The following is a 23,682-nucleotide window of genomic DNA, read 5'->3' as shown; positions in this document are numbered from 1 at the left end:
GATACATCCCAATTACTCTTAACATAATACCACAGTTTATATTAAGGTGCCTATTTCTTTTAAATGTTGCTATGTACTCAAATTTTATGTATTTCTTAATATCTCACAATCAGCAACTATTTTACTCTACATTAAGGGGGACAGGGATGAACATATTAAAAGACAAAATTCATTATTTGGGTATCAACTTAATTAGTCTAGGCCATGATTGTTGCTGGGGATTTCTACCCTAATGCAAGAAAGTTGAGTCCCTGGAGGAACATCACCTGCCATTGGGAGTGTGTGTATTTTGCGTGTGTGTGTGTGTGTGTGTGTGTGTGTGTGAAAACAAATATCACAAGGGTGCATACTTGATTTTTAATCTATTTAGTGAATTCAACCATTAGCTGCAAAGCATCAGGAAGTGTTATTTATTTAGAACTCATGAATTATATATTTTTCTATTTATAATAATCAAATATTTATGAAGCACTTTCTATTTATCAAGCAAAGTGGTAAGTTTTGGAAATAAAACAGTGAGCAAAACCAGATATACCTTCTAGCTCATATATAACATATGATCTAGTGAAAATAAAGAACTGAAGGACAGAAAAGTGAACTGAATGACAGAAGTGATGGCAAGATGTTCATGGTGAGTAGTATAAAGTGGGTGAAGAGTTAGGGTAGAACAGTGTGGATTGAGAGAATATTCCAGAAGAAAAGAATAGTCACAACCAAGGGAATAGATTGAACATTTAAAGAACAGGAAGTCATGTATAATGGAACATGGACCAGGACAGGTGAAGGGAAGAGAATGTTGAAGTAGATGGGGCATTACAGACCATTAAAGAATTTTGATCTTTACCTTAAAAGAAACTGAATGGCTTAAAAGAGGAAAGTACCTCAGTACATTTGGGTTTTAAAAAGTCTGCTCTGACTGCAGTATCAATTTGACACTAGCTTGGAACTCTAAATACTACAAAGAAACCAGGTAAAACTATTATTGTCATCCAAATGAGATACTACTATAATGTACACTATGGTGATGATAGTGGCAAACGAGGTAAATTTGAATCAAAGTAGGAGGTCAACAGATTAAAGCTGGAGTCAGAAAGAGCAAATAAAGGCATTGTTCAAACTAGTAAAAGTTGCTCATCAGTTGAAAAAACAAATTAAGAATAGTTTTCTAGTTTGAAGGAAAACAAATCCACTTGACAGAGTAGGGCTCTTTACTGGGTTTAGTCAATAATAGAAACAGATCACGGGTGACATCGGAATTCAAGAAAATGCATAAGTTAAAATTTAAATGATCACAGTGACATTTCTCAATACTTGAATGTTAAATTGTACAATTTCTACTCTACTCTTTAAAAATCATCCATTATCTAGATAGCTTTTTAAATATCTTTTTTGAAATAATTCAGTCATAGTTAATTTCACACCAATATCTAACCACTTTTAAGGAGTCGGGAGCACATGAATTTGCATGCTATTTTGTACCTTTACACAGTGTTAGATGTACGTTGGTAATGTATCTTATCACCACCAATACCATTTAAATAGTAAATTTTTAAAAATATATTTTATTGATTTTTTACAGAGAGTAAAGGAGAGGGACAGAAAGCTAGAAACATCGATGATAGAGGAACATCGACCAGCTGCCTCCTGCACAACCCCTACAGGGGATGTGCCCACAACCAAGGTACATGCCCTTGACCAGAATCTAACCTGGGACCTTTCAGTCCCCAGGCCGACGCTCTATCCACTGAGCCAAACCAGTTTTGGCAGTAAATTTAAATTTAAAAGTGCTTTAAAATTCATTGGAGAAGATTTAATATTTACCTCATTCTTTCATATCCCCTCATATCATGTCTGTATGTTTCATGTATGTTCCTTACAAAAGCTACCCTAATTTTATATAGGATCTATATAGATATCCAGGGAATGGTGTGAAAATGCATATTCTGAATCAGTATATGTGGAGTGAGGTATGAAATTCTGCAGTTCCAATATCTTCCCAGTCGAAGCCAATGCTTTTGATATGATGACCCTATTTTTAATGTCCAGGTCTCCTAATTATTACCGCCAGAATAACTGAACTCACCTGATTTCTTTGTTGATAGCATCCAATTGTTCCTGAAGCATCATAGCTAGAGTCTGGGCATCAGAATGACCACTTGGAGAGAGAAGATCCATTGAGCTAAAAAGTGTTTCTCTGTCATCATCATCAATATCAGATATTTCTGTGTCACTTTCAAAAGGGTGGCTGCTTAGCACTCCGATTTGTTGAGTTCTATTCCACTCATGATCTCCAAGAGATTTTACCTGAACGGTGAACAATTAGAGTATTGATAACATTATTCATTTTCAAAGCAATATTCTAAAAAACAACACAAAAGCACACATGCTTTTATATATTACTTGGCAAAAGCTAAACTGATTATTAACATTCTAATGTATTGGTTCAATAAAATAACTCCTTGGCATTTTATATATGGGAGGAAGTGTCTGCATTTTAATATAAATAAAAATAATAAATGTAAAACTTCTCCGTGATTTCTAGCTCAACCCCAAACTGACGTAAGAATTACTTTAAAGCATTTGTGCTTGTAACGTTTCTCCTTTTTTTTTTTTTTTTTTTTTTTACAAATTAACCCTTTCTATTGACATGTACTCAAGCATTCCCATTTCTTGTACTAATTCATCTTATCTACACTTTTGTGTTATAGACTCAGAATACTAATATTATCACACAGAAAATTATACATAAATTCTCTCCCCAACAGTCATTTACATAAATTGAAATAAATATTATTTAAAATTTTGAAAAGTAATTTTATTTCATTTCCATTGCTCTCCTACTCAAATGCCTGATTAATTTTTTTTTTAAGCTCAAGGCATACCAACGTTTTAACTGATATAAGAAGACCTCATGTGAAGGAAAGTTCTGAGTAACCAATAGACCAACGTTTTTGAAGCTGTAATCTCAAAGCATGAGAGGTTTAGGAGTAAAAGTGAGATCCTATAGTTTTCTGCTGTTTTAATTTTTTTTTTCAATCTTGTGATGATATAATGATATTGCCTTGAGCATTTATTTAAGATTTAAAAACCTGAATTAGCTTTTATTTCACAAATTGTTTTGGTACAAAGTAGTATTAATTTATTTTTCATTAAAATAAGAAAATAACTAAGATGAACTTAATTTATTCTTCTATTGTTTATGTATCTATCCATTCAACAGATACTGATTGCCTTTTATGAGGCATGAATTTGTACATGACATATAGATACTAATTAAAAAACAAAGTGTTAAAAAAGAAAAAGAAATAAAGGGTTTGTACAAATAAAGACAAGTAGTTATGTAGTGTTTTGGACACATGTAGAGGGCCGCCTGGGAAGGCACATGGGCAATTTTCCTTAATTATCATCAGTTGAACTCAAGGCCTAGGCAGAGCCACACCCTGGGAACATATTTCCCCAAGATGGTAGACATGTTGTCAGCTTGGCCTTCATATCAGCCCAGGTGTTGGCAGGGGTGGGACCAGGCATGCTAGGGCCTACTTAAGAATGCAAATAAGTTGGTGAAAACTTCCTGGTATTGGGGTATAAAATAAATGAACTGGGAGGGGTCACCATTGTCATCTTTCTGCCTCTCCAGCAGATAGGATGGCGGCCCACCCAGCTCCCAGCTTAAAATCTCTCTCTGTGTCTTCTCTGTTTAATTCTAATATTTCTCAATCCCTGTCAGCCTCCACTTAGAACTGGTTTGTCCATCTCTCTTTCCACGCAGGACACGGAAAAGGAAGATCCCCGCCATGTCTGGCCCCCGCTGCATTTGGCCCCCGCAGACACATACAAATGGTTGGGAAGAACAAATATACTTAGGGCACTGAAGAATTATGTTCTCTATCAAATGCAACTACATACTTACTGAACACGCATAGCTTACAAAGTTGAAGTTATTGAGTGATTGTAAGGCTGGCACTGCAGTTGATCTTGGACAATTCTCTGCAAACACCTTCGATACTCTGTGTACATTTTATTCAAAGTGCTTTTAAAGTAGTAATTACAATTAAAACGTTTAATTAATTTTAATCAACAGTATGAATGCCATTGCCTAGGTTCCCAAGCAACCAAAAAGTACAATCGCCAAAATAGCATAATGGATAGAAGCATGGGATTTAAAATAATGCAAACATAAGCTCATGTTTTGAATCTATTACTTTACTGGCTGTGTAATTGAATACAGAATTTCTGAACTTCAATATTTTCATATCTTAAATGAGCATAAATATAGTACTCAATTCATAAGATTATGTGGATAAATACATGGGAAATGCTTAGTTGAACTTCTGGCATGCAGTAGGGGTTTTAGGTTTGTTATTGTTTTTAAAACATAGCATATGTCACACTAATAAAAATGTTAACATTTTTTATCTTCTAAGTATTAAAATTCTGTCCAAAATGAAATAACGTATTTACTTAAAACCATCAGAGACTTGAAATAAAAAGTTTAACCTTTGGCTCATCTCTTCTCACACCCATGCGGCCTCTCCGTGGTCTTCTTATTACTTTGGTGGTTCTGTAGTCAGACTGGCTGTCCACGAGGGAGCCAACGGAATAGCGCAGCTCAGCTGAGGGGTCCAGGTGAGTCCTGGAAAAAATGGGAAACGTGAAACATAGTCAATCACAGTTAAACTTATCAGCAAATCACTATCCACTTCTTAACTGGCAATAAAGCCTCAAGGAAATAGACTTAAAGAAAGAAAACTGATGAATTGCCCTGACCCTCTGAGATCACTCCAGAGGTTTATGTTTTCACTTGTGAATCTCCTGTGACTCTTGCACATTATCGCACAAAAGGCAACCATAAATAATTCAAATATTAATTTTCTTAGAGTAAGCCAGAAATCCATCCCTCTGCTTCTAGAATGTCCTCTATTGTCCTAATTATCCACATCTTACCCATTCTTCAGAGTTCAGCCAAATCAGGTTGTCTCCAGACACGGCAACTTATTTTACTTTCTTTTCAGATGAGATACTAGTACTGAATATCAATTACTGATATTCACTAACTTTAACTCATTTCATCCTACCTCCTCAACTGGAAGATCAAGCATGAGTCAATGAAGTTTTCATGCACCATCTGTTTTCTTTATTGTTTCTTTCTTAATTACATGCACTCAAAAGTATGGAGGTCCAAGAAATAATTGCTATTTAATAAATATTTAGTTATACTGTAACTTACTACAAATGCCATCAGTTTAGCTTAATAATTCCTATTATACTTTATACTTTTGATGTGATTTACTGTTCACAAAATCCCTTGGATTGCTTCTCATTTTATCTGCAAAGTAAGCTTATGGGATAGTCATAAAAACAGTATTTTATATGTAACTCATGTAAAAATATATGCAAAATTAGAATCTTATTAAGGAAATGGGTTTTCCAAAATCAAACAGATAGTAATTATATATCTGAAACCTAAGAATGCTTGGTGTAGTGTTATTTCTACTACAGTCTGCTGCATGGAGGAAAGTTGTACTGTGTCGTTCTGTAATTGTGAATAAATGTCACATTGTTTGATGGCCCGTGATGATTCACTGCGGCAGTGAACTTTTAGACAGCACCTCTAGAACTCTGCATTCCTGAGATTGAAAGTAAAACAATGAAATGACCATTGGATCCTATTAAAATACATTTAATTTGTTAATTTAATAATATTCATTCCTTGCTATTTTATCAGCTCTTTTTTTCCTTCTCTGTCATCATAATCACTATCACCATGTGAACACATGGAACTGAATTAATTTCAGTTCAGAGTCAGAATACTTTCTTTAAAATAAGCATGATTTTCTAAAGTAAAGACCTACCTATTTAAAAAAAATTGGATGTATTTATGTTTGAAGAAAAACATAAAATACTGAATGTTTCATCAGAACTTACACTGAAAAATATAAGCTCCTTCAGAATTATTTTTTAATTCAGATTTTTCATTAAACATCTGAAAAATGCTTTATCAGATATTCATTCATTCAACAATATTGATTGAGAGCACACTATATGGCAGTGTTTTTTTTTTAATATATTTTATTGATTTTTTTACAGAGAGGAAGGGATAGGGATAGAGAGTTAGAAATACTGATGAAAGATAAACATTGATCAGCTGCCTCCTGCACACTACCTACATGCCTTTGATTGAAATTGAACCTGGGACCCTTGAGTCCACAGGCAGATACTCTATCCACTGAGCCAAACCTGTTAGGGCAATATATGACCTTTTTTTAAGGTGCTGAGATTATAGTAATTAAAAACAAAAATATTAAGAATATTAGCTTCAGCCCTCATGAAACTAATGTTCTTAACATAAGCATATGACCATGAAACATGAACATCTAGAAATCTGTGGTGTCAAAAGTTTCAAATAGCTGATGTCATTGTATTCCTCAATAAATAAATGTTAAATGAGTGAGCCCTTCTAGGGTTTCTTATAGAATTTGAATAAAAGGCTCTAAGCAAAAAAGAAACTTATATATTAATTATTGAATTCTATCTAGAGAGAAACAATTGTCTCATTGCTTCTTTTTAAAGATTAGGTATTGAGTCAAACTAGTTAAGTAAAGCTAAATCAACTTGAATTCTTTAGCAAATATAATTTTGCTTTTCCTTTTTATGTGAAACTAGAGGCCTGATGCACAAAGATTTGTGCAAGAATGGGACTTCCTTCCCCTGGCTGCCATAACTGCCAGCCACCTTTCTGCCTTCCCATGCTGCCCAGAGGCCTGGAGCAGCTAGGGTAGTGCAAAATGCCTATGTGGTTATCATGGCTATGATGCAAGCATCCCACCCCACCTACAGCTGCATGACTGTGTATGCAAATTAACCTGCCATCTTTGTTGAGTTAATTTGCATACTCACTCCTTATTGGCTGGTGGGTGTCATGAAGGCATGATCAATTAGATGTTGCTCTTTTATTAGTGTAGATTACTTTACTAAAATAGTTATATACTCTTTGACTATAAATGACCATAATCAATGAGATTTCTTCAGTAACATTTCTGCATGTAGAGAAAAGAGTTGATACTTCTTCACATAATAAGATGCAATCTACCATACAGTTCATTTTTCATTTAACACTAGAGGCCCCATGCACAAAATTCATGCAAGGGGCTTGACCCTCACAGCCCCAGCTGCCTCTGCTGGCCCTTGCAGCATGAGCTTCATTTGGAAGGTTGTCTATATGATTGTTCTGCTGTCTGGTCTAATTAGCATATTAGCTCTTTATTATATAGGATTCTTTTTATATCTTCTATCTATATAATTAAATGCAGAATATGAAAGGTAGTGATTTCAACTTTTATTGAATATCTGCAGAAAGGATTTCTGAATTATACAATTATTTTTGAATGTAGAACTAAATTGGTGAGGAGTCAAAATAAGGCAGATACATGTACTTGTCTATTTTATGTAAGAATATATTAACCACAAGGAGATTCATATTGGTTTTTAGTCAATTGCAGATAAGCTTTTAATTTAATGTTACCTTGATATTGTGGGTTCAATTAAAGAGCCAGTTCTCATTTTCAATTGGTCAAGTTCAGATCTCAGCTTTTCAATTTCTTCTGCTAATCTTTCCTAAAAATCAGAGAAGTGTTGAGAAGTGTTACTCAAATGATATGCAAATACCAATAATTGAGAAGTGTTACTCAAATGATATGCAAATACCAATAATACCAAGACTCAATTATAATAAACCAAGCCAGCCAGCCACCAAGTTTAGTGGCTTTTTAAAAATGGAAAAACTAATGGATATAATTTTATTAAAAATAGTTATGAAATTAAAGCATGCCTGAATTTTCTCCTCGTAATGAAAATGCAAACAGCAGAAATCAGCAAAATGCTATCTACAGTTACTGGAATTCATCAATTTTTAATTAAAAACACACACACACAAACAGGCATACTAAGATTGTGACCAGCTATGTTTACATCACTTAAAAATATAGAGTAGAAACCATAGCTGCATTAAAAAATAAGAAAAGGTCCAATTTATGCAGTCAATGAAGGATTTCTATTATTCTGTAAGGGTAGGAGGACATATAAGTGAAGGAGAAAGAGGATTGAATTAAAAAAAATGAGAAAAAAATAATATGAGTTAAATTATCAGTTTGACAATAGTACAATTATTTGTGCAACTGATAATTTTCTCAGATTGGCATTATCAGTTTCAGACTAAAAATTTATCAAGAGTTGTCTTATAGCCTTTAAGTACTCATGTAAGCACTTAAGTTTGTTTTCATAATTATAATTTTTATAATATTGATATAAACTAAAGGCCTGGTGTACAAAATTTGTGCATTGGGGAGGGGTTCCTCAGCTCAGTCTGTGCCCACTCACAGTCTGGGATCTCTTGCTCCTTGCTGCCTGCCTATTCACTGCTCCTTAATTTTTGGCTCACTGCTCCTTAGTGCTGCCCATGGAGGCAAGAGAGGCTCCCGCCATTGTTGCTGCACTCGCCAGCTGTGAGCCCAGCTTCTGGCTGAGCAGCGCTCCCCCTATGGGAGCTCAATGGCCATCAAGGGGCAGGTCCTGCGTTAAGCGTCTGCCCCCTGGTGGCCAGTGTGCATCATAGTGACAAGGCAAGTCATTCTGGTTGTTCCACCATAAAGGTCACTTAGGCTTTTATTATATAGGTGTTTAAATGTGTCCTTCTTGATTTTCTATTGCTGTTTTTTCCCCCTCTCTAAGTGGCCTGTGTTTGCCATTTTACTTGACTCATACTTTTTTCTCATTGCATTATTTTTTTGTCAATGTGAATTTTGTAAAGCTTCTCATATCTATTATTTTCAATCTTACTACCACCCTTCTACCCTACATCCTTTTTATTACTTTTATGAATATTTTACCAGCTTCCATGGAGGTGATACTCCCTTCAATCTTTTCCCCACATATTCTCCTGTTAGATGTATCATTCAAAAAATGATGTATAATTAGATCAATCCACTATTATGCATTAAGAACCTCTTGTGTATAGGCACCTAGGATACAGTAATAAACTAACATAAACTAACAAATGTCCTGCTCTCATGTAATTTATAATTTGGCAGAAAACACAATAAAATAATATTGTCTTAAGGATGTTGGTAGGAAGGAGTAAATAGGAGAAACATGGAAAGGCTATTCAATAAAGTGATATTTGAGTAAGAACTAAAGAAAGGGAGACAATTATAAACACTGGAATATCTTAGGAAAAGACATGGCAGAGAGAAGGAACAACAAGTACAAATGCCTCTTAGTGGGATTATATTTAGTGAGCAAAGAGGCTAGCAGGGCTGGATTGGGGAGGTTAACAACAAAGGCAGGCATGCGAAATGTAGAAAGTAGAATTACAAGGTTTGAGAAGAGTGGTCCTGAATGGCCTTGTAAACCATTAAAGCTTTTGGCTTTATTCTGAGTGAGACAAGAAATTACTAGAGGATTTTTGAGTTGAGAAGTGGCATGGCCATTCGGATGGCTGTAAAATGAACTTGAACTGATTGGGAGGAAAGGAAGAAATGCAATTATTAGTGTTCTTCCAAAAACATAGGCAGGAGAATTATGGCTTGGACAACAATGGTGTTATGGAGAGTATGGCTGGAATTTGGTCATATTTTGAAAATAGAACAAAATTTGCTATTAGGCTGAATGTGATTAAGAATACTCATAGGCTTTTAACCTGAGTAACTAAGAGAAAGAAGTGATTTACCTAGAAGATTGCTGATACTGGTGGTCAGATTAAATGTTGATGTAAGGGATTAACCTGTTAAGTTTGAGTTGTCTATGTTTCTAAATAAAGATATTAAGTAGACTCTTTTTTTAAAAAAAAAAAAGTAGATTCTTGCATATATGAACTCCTCCAGGGTAGGAAACCCAGTAGGAGATCTAAATTTTGAAGTACTCAATTCATAAATAGTATTTAAACCCATGAATTCATATGAGTTCACCAGAGACTAAACATAGAGAAGAAATCTAAGGACAGTACTATGAACTTCAAATTTAAGAGATCAGAATAAAGAAGAGAAAACTGGAGAGAAGGGGTTGTGTACACAGGGGATTTTGTTGGATAATGCACTGTTGAGAATTGAGTAGGAATTTCAAGCATTATAGGAAATATGGTTAGATTAGAAAGTATGCTTGACTATATGAGATAACATTCAGAAATGAAGTATGACATGAATTTGCTTCTTCTGGCAATTGACATGAACAAGGATGTGAAGCATGGAGTGATTGGTACTGCTGGTTGCTTAGGCAGATTGTTGATGCTAAAAGGCTGAGGTAGGTTGGTGGTGAGGGAGTGGGTTCTAAATATCTTGCCAGGAACACACAGAATTTTGGATAACAATACTGCATAACAGGATCAAATCCAAAATTTACAATCTGGTCAAAATCTAATTCTTTTTCACACATACCAGTCTCAGCAAACTTCTGATGATACAGCAAATCAGCCATCATTGTTTTCTCTGTGCTATTACATAGACTCTCTTCTCTGTCCTACCCTTCTCTATATGAGAAAATATCTGCCTTCTAGAGCCTGAAGAAACGTCATTTCCCTCTATGTAGACATTCTCAACTACTTCAAAGAGAATCTGATGCTATCTACTAAGCATCATATTATACTGCTCTAGTAGGTCTATCTTTTGGGAGATTGTGTACACATTGACTGTGAGACCGAAAAGTTGTTTTCTTTTTTTAAAGTATTACATATAGTATTATATATGTCTCCCTTTTCCCCAAATGACCTCCCAGTCCACTCTCACCCCCCAATATGTGAAAGGGAGCAGGCTGGGCTGAGGATCTCCCCTCACCCACCCTCAGTGCACAAATGTTGTGGACAGGCCTCAAGTATGTACATAAGTTCACTGTTTAATCTCTTCGTTCACTATTATCTTTATTCTTTTAAGTTTTCAAATACCTTTCATATGTTACACTTGTCCGTCCTTCCTTCTCATTTCCTTCACTTCCTCTTTCCCTCCCCCTCTCTCTCTCTTCTCTCTTTCTATTCCAACTTTTGTTCAACACATATTTGTAGGTCATTTCATAACTTAGTAATATTATACTATTTTATTTGCTTCTGTCAAATAATAAAATAAAATTAGAACAAAATTGCTAACAAGAATCTTACAGGCTAATGGAGACTAAAGATATATTACCAATCACAACTTTTTTTTTTTTTTTTTTTTTTTTTTTACATTTCGTAATGTGGCCCTCATCTTCCTCTTCTGCCATATATCGTACAATTAAAGTAATGATTCCAGCTGAACCATTATGGCCATTATTATTTAAGATATCAAATTCACTGCTCACACACTCTCCAACCAAGCACCTGCAAGCATGCTACATGTATTGTATTTGAAAAGCTTGCAACACAGTCCTACCTTTTCTTAAAGTTTTAGTCAAGTCCCACTTCCCTAAAGACTTCTTTATAGCAGGAATGTATGGCGATCTTTCCTGCCTGTAGTAATTATTGTCTATTTTACTAATTTGACACTCAGTATCTGCTAATTTGCAGCCCATTGCTTTGTCAAAGGTGTGTTCTCTCTCTTCAATTAAAATTTTCAGCTACTTGGAACTAGAGTCATGTTTGAAAATATATCTTATAATTCATATGCATAATAGGTATTTAATACATTTCTTCTAAAATGATAGACACGAAATTGTGTACATTTTTTATTCCATTTATAAAAAGCACAAACAAGTCAAAAATAAATTTTTTTTTTCTTTAAGAAGTCAAGATTGCCGGGACCGGTTTGGCTCAATGGATAGAGCGTCGGCTTGGGGACTGAAGGGTCCCGGGTTCGATTCCGGTCAAGGGCATGTACCTTGGTTGCGGGCATATCCCCAGTAGGGGGTGTGCAAGAGGCAGCTGATTGATGACTCTCTCTCATCGATGTTTCTAACTCTCTATCTCTCTCCCTTCCTCTCTGTATAAAATCAATAAAATATATTTTAAAAAAAATTTTTTAAAAAAGAAAAGAAGTCAAGATAGTGATTACCCTTTAGTATTTCAGTAGTGATTGTATATTAATGGGAGGGGGGGCTTCCAGAATGATGATTTTTAGTGTGTTTAGTTTGTAAAAATTCATCAAGCTTTCCCAATATATATAAACTCTTTGTATGTATAATATAACATTTAAAATTGTTTTAAAAAGAAGACTTCTATTGAAACTTACTTTATAAAACATTCACCAATGTGAAATAGAAAAATAGGTAAAATGTAAGTTTTCATAATACCTTATCATGTAGAGATTCTTCTAGATTCTTCCTGAAAGTTTCTGATTCTTGAATTAAAACATTCTACAGAAGAGGAAAGAAAAATAGAAATAATTAACAAACTAAACAGAAAATAGTTAAATATATAAACTATTTTTATCACCCAAGAATCTTATTCATCATTTTTTCTGCATTTACTTATTGATTTTCTTGACAAACAAGTTTCAATGGAATTTTTAAACATTACATCTTAACATTCTGAGAAATACATACTTTAAATGGAATACTTTTTTGGTAACATTTGAATTGACAAATGGACTTAATATATCCTTATATTTCTGTGTGCCTCCTCTCAGTGCCTATAAAATTTGAGATAGCTAGGTTACTCTTAAATAAGAAAAAGGTCAATATTGTCCAGAGGTATTGCTGATAAAGAATTCAGATTGTTTTTATTATCTTAAAAAAGAAGCAAAGATAAGATCATATTTTTATTTATTTATTTTTAACATATTTTTATTATTGATAGTATTACAAATATCTCCCATTTCTCTGCCTTTCCCCCACTCCTCCCAGTACTTATTTTTAAATGGTCAATTTCTGGAATTCTATTTCAAATGCAAAATTATCTATTTATATGTTAGTTAATTTTGTAGAGAAATAAAAGTAAAATTTTAATGATTTAAAAAAACAATGTTACACATCATAACATGTGAACATACTGTAAGTTGCATTATAGATATTTAAAAAAATCCTTCCCATAAAAGTATTATTGTTGTAAGCTTTATAATGTTCTTATAGTACTATAAAGTGTGATTTAAAACCATGCATTATTTACAAGTTTACAGTTAAATTAAACTAAGAGTGTAGTAATTGGCATAGTCCATTCATTTGGAGTTGAATGGGAAGAAGGCACATCATATGACCCCCTAATGGGTAAATTAATCAAAATACTTTAACATTTTATTGAAACCTGTTTTTTTCTATTTTGGTTTATTGGATGATGCAGGGGGAAATGTATAGCTCAAGTAGGGACTGGCACTCAATCTAAATTTCCACAATGATTTGTGCATCTAAGTTTTGTCCCCTACTTTTGTTTATACCTTGGAACTGGAAACCAGCTCATATAATTCTTGCTTGTTTGGAAGCTGTCTGCTGTCAATGACACATATGTAAATGTGAATGAAATTGCAGGCTGTACAGAAGCACTTTAAATACAACAACAATGCAGCTAGAAATATTGCATGCCTAAATTCTGTACTGAGATTGACATTAAGCTCACCCACAGTCTGGCTTTTTTCCAGTGATAGATTCGGTTATTTAAAACATTTGAATAATTCAAGACAAGCCTCCTTGTACACCCCAACGTATTTATTTTTGTCTTACCAGTCTTCTTCTTTGCATACCAGACAAAGGACAAATGAAATATTTTTAACACAAAAGTGAAGCACATTTAACACAATTGTCTCAGATAATCATGTTAATATTCTAGATTTATGTAATAAAATACTTTATATTTATTTAAAAATTGATCTTATAAAAAAGAAATAAAAAATAAAAATTTATTTTTTACATTATTACAGAAACAGTTCATTCACTTCTAAGAAAACGCTTTTTTTTATTAAGGAAAACCAATAACTCCTCTGATCAATGTAATGACTCCAGCTGTATAAAACAAAGGTGAGCACAAGAACACTATGAAATGTTCACGTGATTCTACTCTGCTGCCATGTTACCTTCTCCTCTAGAGCAGCCATTCTCTCCTTTAAGTGTAGCTGTAAGCGTTCATTGGACTCAGTCAGAAGTCTGTCCACAGTGTCGGATAACCTTTTGTTGTGCTCCTCATTCATTTTCTCTCTTTGCCTAGCCTTATATTCAAGAAAAAGAAATACATTTGACATAAAATCATTAAATAAGTACCTGGGTTTGTTTTTACATTTCCTCTAGTTTAAAAATGGATTTAATTTTATGTTGATTTTAATTAAATTGCTGAAAACTTAATTTATTTAAAGTGTACAGGGCATATCCACAACTTTTTAAATACAACTCATGATCAAGAAAAACGTTCATTTTTTTTTTGTATATAGCATATAAACCCATAAATTGATAATTTGAGGTAGAGGTGCTTAGCAGACATACTCTTTGAAGTTCTTGATTTTTCTCTTCAAGTTGACATTCCAGATGTCTCATACGTTCTTCAATATTTCCATGTCTCTCTTCAGCCTGTTAAGAAATATGAAGAATGCACCTGACATGTAAGACTTGATGAACACATTTCCTTTAAATAAACTGAAATAAAATGTAAAGCAAGCTACTACCAACCGCAAATGTAGTTTTCAAAAATAAACTTTCATTAAACAGGCAGCTGAACAGCATTGCTTGAAATGTGTCAGCTACAAAGGCCTGTTACATCCAAGCATCAGCAAAACATCGGAGTTATTTATGAGCAATGAAATCAGCCAAATGTAACATGCAGACTGTGCATGGTTTGAACACAAACCTGCCATTGTCCAATCTTAAGCTCCTGAAGCACTGAACTGCACAGATGGTCGATTATCAATAAATAAAAGTAACATAATTTTAATAAATGAAAAGAAAAACTTAGATGGATTCTATTTAGCAATAGAAAGTAAAGTCCAGTAGGACTACCTTCCTACGTATGGAGATCATTTCTTGTAGTTTAGCTTCCATAACATATTGATAATCATCAGATGAGGTAGAAGAGGTTGGATCAGACTAACAAGTCAAGGAAAAGGAGAGGGACAAAATAGAAAAATCAGAACTAAAGACACTGACACCAAACAGAACACAGCACAGAATGCTTAAAAGAAAAGTGTGACAGCAAATTTAATATTTTAATAGACAGAACTTTATGTGGAAAGATCTACACTGATATCTGGTGAACATAATGCAGTTGATGGTTATAATTGAAAAACAATGGTATGTTCAAATAAAAAGCTACCAACCTAAGGTATGGAAGGTTAGTGATGGCTGGCGATGACAGACTACTACAGAATGAATTAAAGCAACTCTGAAAGAGTCATGTAATAATTGGAATTATGAGAAACCAAACACTAGAATATATCTCGATAGATCTGTTAAAAGTTTTGTATTTTTGGTTTGCTTGTTTGTCATATTACTTAAAAATGGAAACAATGTATCTCAATGTTGAGGAATATGCCAAGTCAATGACTCAGATAAAATAAATTTGGAATAAAATTTATTATAAGCTCAACTCTGTAGAAATCAGAGAAAAGCTAAGCCCCAAGGTTAATTGTTAGTAGTATTGTCAATTCAAGCAGGATTGGGTTTCCTCAGCAACAGCAGCAAAATGAATTGTGTTCTCTAAATACACCTTATGTCTGTATGTCCTCAGAGATATTCTTAATTTGAACTTTTAAATGAGTATTAGTAAATTCTCAAATTATCGAGGTGACAATATAATGCTGCGAGGACAAGAAAAATTATTTGTGAACTCTCCTGAATGGAACTAGTGACTACTCCAAAACTTTTTCTGCATTGATTTGTTGCTATGGAAACAAAATAGCGTCCTAATATTATAAGTAGCATCTTGCCTTTGCGAGCTGAAGTTTCCCCAGTGCCAAGGTTAGTTACATGTCTTAGAGGTGATTGCCAGGTTACCACAGATGCAGACTGTTTAACACATGTGACATTGCTGATAGCTGAGTTGTATTAGTATGTTAGACACAGGTTACACGTAAAGGTACATCAACATGTTCATGATAATTACAAATTAAATAATTATAACCTCAAGAGTATTCTATGTCAGGACAACAAAATTCAACTATAGACCATATTTTATTATATTTTATATATTTATTCTAAAACAGTGAAACTTACTGTATGCAAATTTAGGGCTATATGTAAGTATATCATTCAGTACCTGAAAAGAAATAGTCACCTATTCATGTATTGGTTCACATGCATATGTACTATTGTGTATAACAAATTCCAATTTAATCTATCAAATAACATTTAACATTTAACTGGAGTGCATACACAAGTTATAGTTCAACATTTACAGTTTTTAATTTTCTTTGTGATACTCTTATTTTATAAATATGAGAAATAATAAAGAAATAACAATAACCATATTTTTTCCTTCGAATTCTAAGCAGAAGCAAAACAGAAAGCTATCATAGTCTCCAAATGTCATAAATGGTTTTATAACAGCATTTACCACTTAGAATTAAATCAAGAATACATTTAGTGAGTCAAAATGTTATTGAAATTATATAATCTAAATTCATAAAAGTATTTGTAATTTAAAAAAATATAATTTAACAGATAGAGGTATGAAAATTAATCATACCACTGATTCAAAATAGTCAAGACATAAACATTTCAATTTCCAAAACTGTATCTTCAAAAATACAAGTCTAGTAGGCCTTTCAAGGTACTTAAAGGTTTTACCTATTTCTATCTTAACTAAGGAAAATACATCAAAATACTGTAAAAATTCACTTCAGAGATGAATGAGAATTCTATCACGTTTAAATATCTATGTCATTGCTGATCTTTTTACTTGCACTAAAATGAATAAAATACTTTGTGGAATTAAGATGAATTATGTACTTACTGAAGAAATATGCATTATAATTAAAGAAATAAACATAATAAATAACAAGATTGGGAGACCAAAGTATTTATTAGTTAATTGTGTTTATACTCACAAAAGCCAAATTTTAAGTTTTATCCATAGTTCTACTTCTGATATTCTAAAAACCTTAAATGAGGTTTACCTCTCCCCTCACACACACACACACACACACACACACACACACACACAGAGAGAGAGAGAGAGAGAGAGAGAGAGAGAGAGAGAGAGAAAGATACCCTTATCAACCAAAGAATAGATTTGGACATCATTTCTGAACAAACACTGGGATCAACTTCAACCGCTATTGATTTATGTTCACCTTCTCCTTATAAAGACTGCAGCTTAAGCAATTACTTTAAACACCAGCATCAAACAAGAACAATCTGATATTTTTTACATTCTTTGATGAGATATAGAACTTATCTTGTGTTCACTCTTATGTGGCACAGGACAATTCCAAATCAGCTAAAGATTCAGGGGGGAAAATCACATAGGCAGAAGTAGTTTTGGGAAGAGTGTGGATAAATTTGGAAATGAAGAACTGACAGTTATAGAAAGGAGAACCAAAGAGAAGGGGAAAGAAATAGGCAGTTAATAATAAAAGTAGAAAAATATATAGGCCAAATAAAATGTCTGTGGGTTGTTAAGAATACCATTCAAAATATAGGAGTGAGGAGCCTAGGTTTAAAATAGTCAAAAATATTTTATTTTTGTCAATAGTCAAAAATATTAAGAACTAGAAAAAGACTATGATGATCAATAATAGCGAGATAATAAAAACAAATTGCCATTCAAAAATCAATAAATAAATAAAGCAAAGTCTAGAGATATCCCCTAATGGCCTTGAGAACAGAGGACAAGAAAAAGTATCAGCAGTGACACTTTTTTGTTGTGGCCATAAAACTTGGGGGAACATATGAAAGAATGATTTTCAAATATTATAAAAACGTTACCGAGGGAGTGTTTTGATGGTAAAAAATCTCAGCACTAAAGAAGCATGTATGATGAATTAAATGCAGCAATCATCTGAAAATGGTATATCTGAAATATTGATATAGAGTCAGCCAGAAGAGAAATCAGTAAGAAGGAGCAGCAGAGTAAATTATACATTTTAAACACTTTTTAAGAAGAATAACATTTTACTGTAAAAAGAAGAAATCAAAAAGGTCCAGATAGGAGTAAACTGAGAACATTATTTGGGTACACAAGTGAATATATGAATCAAAATAAGAGCCCAAGAGAATAAAAAGAAAGGCAAAAAAGTGAGATATATAGTTCAAGTTAAAAACTATTCTAAATTAAGAATTCTCATGAATATTCAATTTAAAGTTTCATATGTAAAGTATTGCCTTTTAAATTATGTTTTATTTTCAGTCTATCAGAGGTAAATTTGGGTCAATTTTATGATGAATTTTAAATTGTGTTTGATTAGAAAAGATTCCAAACTTTCTTGTATTTTATGCAGTAAATATTGATGATTATTTTACACTAAAGTTTTACAAAAGTTTTTTTTTTAATTATTATCTAGCCACTTAGTTGCCACTAACATAATTCAATTCAATAAAATAACTCTTTATAAAAGCTTTTTGGGTTCCTCAGATAAAAAGACTAATTGTACATGTCTCAGTCCATAATACAGTAATTGAAAATATCTTCACAAAAAATAGAATGCTACTAATATATTTGCATATTTTGACATAATTTAGAAAGAATATTTAAATTAAATGATAAACTTATCTTTATATTAGAAATCACACACTTCTGGAATTGCCAGAGGAATTTATGGCAATGCTATGTGACTATGGAAGGATCGGATTGGAACATTACCCTAAACACCTAATGTTTAATTCAGCTAGTTCCTCCAATACTTTATAGATAACTAACGATTCCAATATTTTCTAACTCTGCAATACATTGCCAAATGTTTGCCTTTTTCTACCCTATTGACTTCCCTATTTTAATTAATAGGTATCAGTTTACTGTTCCTCTTTAATTATTTACTTTTGCAGGAAATCAAATATGTGTGCCTACTCTTATATTGCAACATCGAGAGCTTTGAATAATCCCTGACAGAATTTGTAATTTCTAGTTTACCCATTTCCTTGCAGTGAAGGAAACAACTTAGCACACAGTAATGATTGTGAAAACCTCTAAAATATGCATATATTTTCAATTGGTGTTAAAAGTCAAGCATGCTTTTAGTAAAAAATACGGACTTTTATTTTAGTGATATGCATATGTACTTTGAAGCAATGGCATTTCGTTTGACAGTGAAAGGTAATAGTTTTTTAAAGGTTACAATGGTTGCAGAATTCTAAAATATACAGATAATTGCAGAATCTAATGGCTATTACACAGCCGATAATATGAACATTCTTCAGAATACTATGGATTTTATTTTATTTTTTAATATTTGTCTTTTATTTTTATTTTTTAAATTAAATTTATTGGGGTGACATTGGTCCACATGATCATATAGGTCCCAGGTATGAGTTTCTATGTTACAGGATCTAGATTTTGCACCATGTGTCCATCACTCAAAGTCAAATCTCTTGTCACCATAACCCCTTCTTCTCCCATTACCTTCCCTTTGGCAAATCACGATTACAGTGAGATACCACCTCACACCTGTTAAAGTGGACATTATCAATAAGACAAGCAATAACAAGTGTTGGAGAGGTTGTAGGAAAAAAGGGAACCCTCATGTGAATTTAGACTGGTACAATTACTATGAAAAGTAGGATGGCAATTCCTCAAAAAATTAAGTATAGAGCTACCATACAACCCAGGATCCCCTTTCCTGGGGATATACCTGAAAAACTTGAAAATATGTATTCGCAAATATATATATGCACCCCTATGTTCATTGAAGCATTATTCACTAGATAAAGAAGATGTGGTACATATACACAATGGGATACTATTCAGCTATATGAAAGGATAAAATACTGCCATTTGCAACAATATGAATGGAACTTGAGAATATTATGCTAAGTGAAATAAGTCAGTCAAAAAAAGCAAAGAACTATATCATTTCATGCAAATATGAGATATAATACTATGGATTTTAATTGGTTCAGAAGATATTGTATCCACTAAAACCACTTTCTCACTATTTAATGGCTGGAGACCTTAGACTGCTATAAATCTAACTTCCAACTCCTAAACATTTTTTTCTTACTATAATCAGAAATGAATCAACTGCTTAGATATTTCCTATATTTATTGTACCAATTTATGTTCAGCATATTAAAATATGTATACACATATTAAACATCATGTATATACATGTTAACTATCTTCATTATGTATTTATATTGTGATTATTCTGATGTGCAAATATTGCCATGGGAAATTACTATAAGGACATGAAATTTTATTTTTGTTAATGTTTAAGTAGGCAAGGGAATCATCACAGTCATATATTAATCATACATGTCAGTATAAATAAGATATACATAGTATAAAACATTCACCTAAATATGAAACCAATGTAATAAATATTAGATGAACTTAATTTTAATAAAGACTGAAAAAAATCTTTACCGATTCCATTTCGATCACTAGTCATTTCTAGGAGCACACCTAAGCTGACCGAGTGTTATATTGCAGTACCTTTGTCAGGGCTGCAATTCTCTGAGCCAGCTCAGCCTCGACTTCAGGCAAGGTCTCAGCTTTTCTCATGGTCTGCTGCAGCTTCTGCTCAGCGAGCTCAAGCCGTTCTTGTAACTGTCTGTTCTTCTCTTCCATCTGAAACAGGGGAGGGAGAGAGACACTTAAAGGGTCACCGTTAGTATAGCAGACCCCATTCTCTGGGGGGTTTGGACTTCAGCCATTATCCCAGACTTAAAATCAGCTGCCACATTTACCGTGCAAAAAGATCATTGCCCGCGTGTTTGTAATATATTACTCAACCACATTCCTTAATAAAATTTAGCGCATTAAAGCATTTAGAAAAGCCCTTACCAATGGCGGCAAAAAGAAAAGAAGTTAACAGTGAATAATACTTGGAAAAATGTAATACAAATCAGTACTTACACGTCTGAGGTACCATATTAGCATAATATTGGAAATCAGATAATTAGCTGGAGAGGGAGAAGTAATGTACTATAACGGTTTGGCTCAAAAGATGGGATTGGCAAAGATTTTTTTCTGTTGAAGGGACAGGTAGTAATTATTTTAGGCTTTTTGTATCATAAAGTTTCTGTTCAAACTTTTTGATTCTACTGTAGTAACACAAAAGCAGCCATAGACAATGATTAAATAATGGGTATGACTGTGTTTCAATAAAACTTTATTTATAAAACAAAGCTATGGTTTTGTCACAGAGGATAGAGCTTGCCCACTCCTGCTCTGGAGTGGAGTAGACTTTAGTTTCCATCCCAGACTCTGGCAAGTACCAGCTGTGTGACCTTGAGAAAATGTTCATGTCCCTGAGCCATACTGTCGGCAGAATAATAACTGTGCTCGCATCACAGGTGGTGGTTAGATTTAAGTGAGGTAATACATGTCAACTACTTAGCACAGTTTCTGGTTCATGTTTAGATCCAAAGAAAATTTTAGTCATTATTTTTATTATTATTAAGAACAGTTTCTAAATTACCTACTGAAAACCACATGTTTGGTTCCCACCATTCTAAATTTTAGAGGATGATTGATTGTGAAGAAATACCTGTTGCCTACTTAATTTACTCAACATTTTGTGAGAATGGTGGGGGCACACAGGTGGACCAGAACAACAACACAGAGATACTGAACCTGCCGGAGGATGGCCTCTTTATTTGCTAACTCGTTTTCTAGTTTATCATTCATATCGTGTATGGAGGTAGATTCTCTCTGAGCACTGAGGTAACGCTTCTCCAGGGTTGTGATCCTTTCTTCCATATCTTCCTTCTGTGCCATGGCCTACAATTAAAATAATTTAAAAAAGGTTCAAATCAGATTCTCAGATAGCTTAACTTAATGTCTTTGTTATTTAAATAAAAGACTAAGCCCCGGAAACCTTTGCTTTATTGAAGTAAATATTAATTTATTTCATTTCACAAGAGGAATGTAAGAGTTCATGTGAGTTTTCCCTAATTATCTGTCTGAATTCTTCTTACATCTTGGGTTAACCGAAAGCTTTCTTTCTCTGAGAATGCAATGGTGTATATATATCTACCATGAAACTCATGTTGTCCTTAGTCACCCTGCATACCCACAAATCAGCTCTTCTGGTATTATTTGGCTATGGAATGACACCAATCTCCCTAGGAATTTAGGATCATTCTTGAAAATTTCTTCACCCTAGCTCTCACATTAATTAATTGAATGTGTCTTTGTTGAAAGTATTACAGATGTCTCCCTTTTTGCTACCTCATTGACTCCCTCTACCCCACTCCTGCCCAGCCCACTCCCCAAACCTTCACTATCTCTCCATAGGATATGCATATACATCCCACCATCCTCCCCTCACCCTTTCCCTCTGAGATTTGTCAGTGTGTTACATGCTCCAGTGTCTGGATATATTCTGTTCATTAGGTTTTTTGTTCATTAGATTCCACATATAAGTGAGATCATATGATATTTATCTTTTTCTGATTGGCTTATTCCACTTAGCATAATATTCTCACTTTAATGGCCTAACCTACCATCTTGCTATTGGTCTTTTTCCTGCTTACCGATTCTCCACCCAACTGACCAAGAGACATTTCTAAATGCCAATCTGGTCATATTGTGCTCCATCTTTAATGTAAAATCTGAGCTACAAAGTTTAGAAAAGAAGTATTATAGCTTTATGACCTGACACTCCTCTGGCTCTGTGTATTGGAATGAATCATGTTCTCCTTATAAGCCCTCCTAAATTCATATCCATCCACAAGGACCTGTGAATTTGACATTATTTGTAAATAAGGTTTTGCAGAAGTAATCAAATTAAGATGAAGTCATACAGCCTTAAATCCAATGACTTGTGTTCTAATGAGAAGAGGGAGATCTGGGGACACAGAGACATACAGAGAAAAGGGCAGTATTCAGAAGGAGGCAGAGATTGTACCAGCTAAGAACACCAAGGAATCTCAGCAACTACCAGAGGCTACAAGTGGCAAATCAAGATTCTTCTCTAGATAGAGCCTTCAGAGGTAATATGGCCCTACCGAAACTGAACTTAATTACAACAGTAATTCATTCTCTAAAACTGTGAGAGAATGAATTACTGTTGTTTTAAGTCACCCAGTTTATGGTAATTGTTACCACAGCCTCAGGAAATTAAGCAACTCTGTGATTTCGTTTCCGCCTGGAATTCATTTTTGTTGACTTCTCTGTCTAGCTCAGTTCTGCTGACCTTCAAAGCCCAATTAAAGACTGCTTGTTTAATTATGTAAATATTAAATTCAAATGCATAAAATCCAAGTATTCTATCAAGTTGGCAAAAACATATCTAGATTATATTTTTTTGACATTAGGTACACAACCCTAGATTTTAGCCATCCCAAACAACAGTTACCATTTATAAAACTTTTAGTTTAAATTTTGACTATTTTAATATAATTTTAGTCCAATGATGGCAGGGTATCCCTTCAGAGCACATACAATTGTTAATATTGAATCCTGTTAATTTCATTTTCATTCAGAACTCTGAGATATCTTGCTAATGTTTTAGCTCAAAGAGAAAATTCTGAAACTACTGTGCACATATAAAATTTGCACTAAATTTAATGACAATAAATTCAGTAAAAGGCATAAGTATGCTTCTTCAGAACATGGATCCTACAGTAGTACATACTTGCTGTAAATTCTAGTTTTTGATTCATATTACCTTTGTTATCAGGTAAATAGTGCAATGTTGCTTAACCTCC

The 23,682-nt window shown here is 33.5% G+C and overlaps 1 protein-coding gene across 16 annotated transcripts in view; it reads right to left on the bottom strand.

Moving 5' to 3' along the window:
• The window catches only part of PPFIA2 (PTPRF interacting protein alpha 2), a 421,613-nt gene that overhangs the window by 72,220 nt on the left and 325,711 nt on the right, over positions 1 to 23,682 (bottom strand). For 14 of the 16 annotated variants that reach the window (XM_084878843.1, XM_084878856.1, XM_084878855.1 and 11 more), the window contains 8 exons: positions 21,605 to 21,751; positions 20,462 to 20,596; positions 14,365 to 14,448; positions 13,962 to 14,093; positions 12,250 to 12,312; positions 7,523 to 7,614; positions 4,498 to 4,633; positions 2,084 to 2,304 (listed from right to left, as the gene is read on the bottom strand). In XM_084878843.1, coding sequence (XP_084734969.1) covers positions 2,084 to 2,304; positions 4,498 to 4,633; positions 7,523 to 7,614; positions 12,250 to 12,312; positions 13,962 to 14,093; positions 14,365 to 14,448; positions 20,462 to 20,596; positions 21,605 to 21,751 — 1,010 coding nt within the window. Of the gene's footprint in view, positions 1 to 2,083; positions 2,305 to 4,497; positions 4,634 to 7,522; positions 7,615 to 12,249; positions 12,313 to 13,961; positions 14,094 to 14,364; positions 14,449 to 14,874; positions 14,962 to 20,461; positions 20,597 to 21,604; positions 21,752 to 23,682 lie in introns of all 16 variants that reach the window. The other 2 variants (XM_084878850.1, XM_084878846.1) reach the window with 2 other exon arrangements.

This window comes from Pipistrellus hanaki, assembly GCF_964339955.1.
Source record: "Pipistrellus hanaki genome assembly, chromosome: 3".
NCBI classification, from domain to species: Eukaryota; Metazoa; Chordata; class Mammalia; order Chiroptera; family Vespertilionidae; genus Pipistrellus; species Pipistrellus hanaki.
The sequence above is the reverse complement of the archived record's forward strand: the minus strand, read 5'-3'. Positions and strand labels throughout refer to the sequence as shown.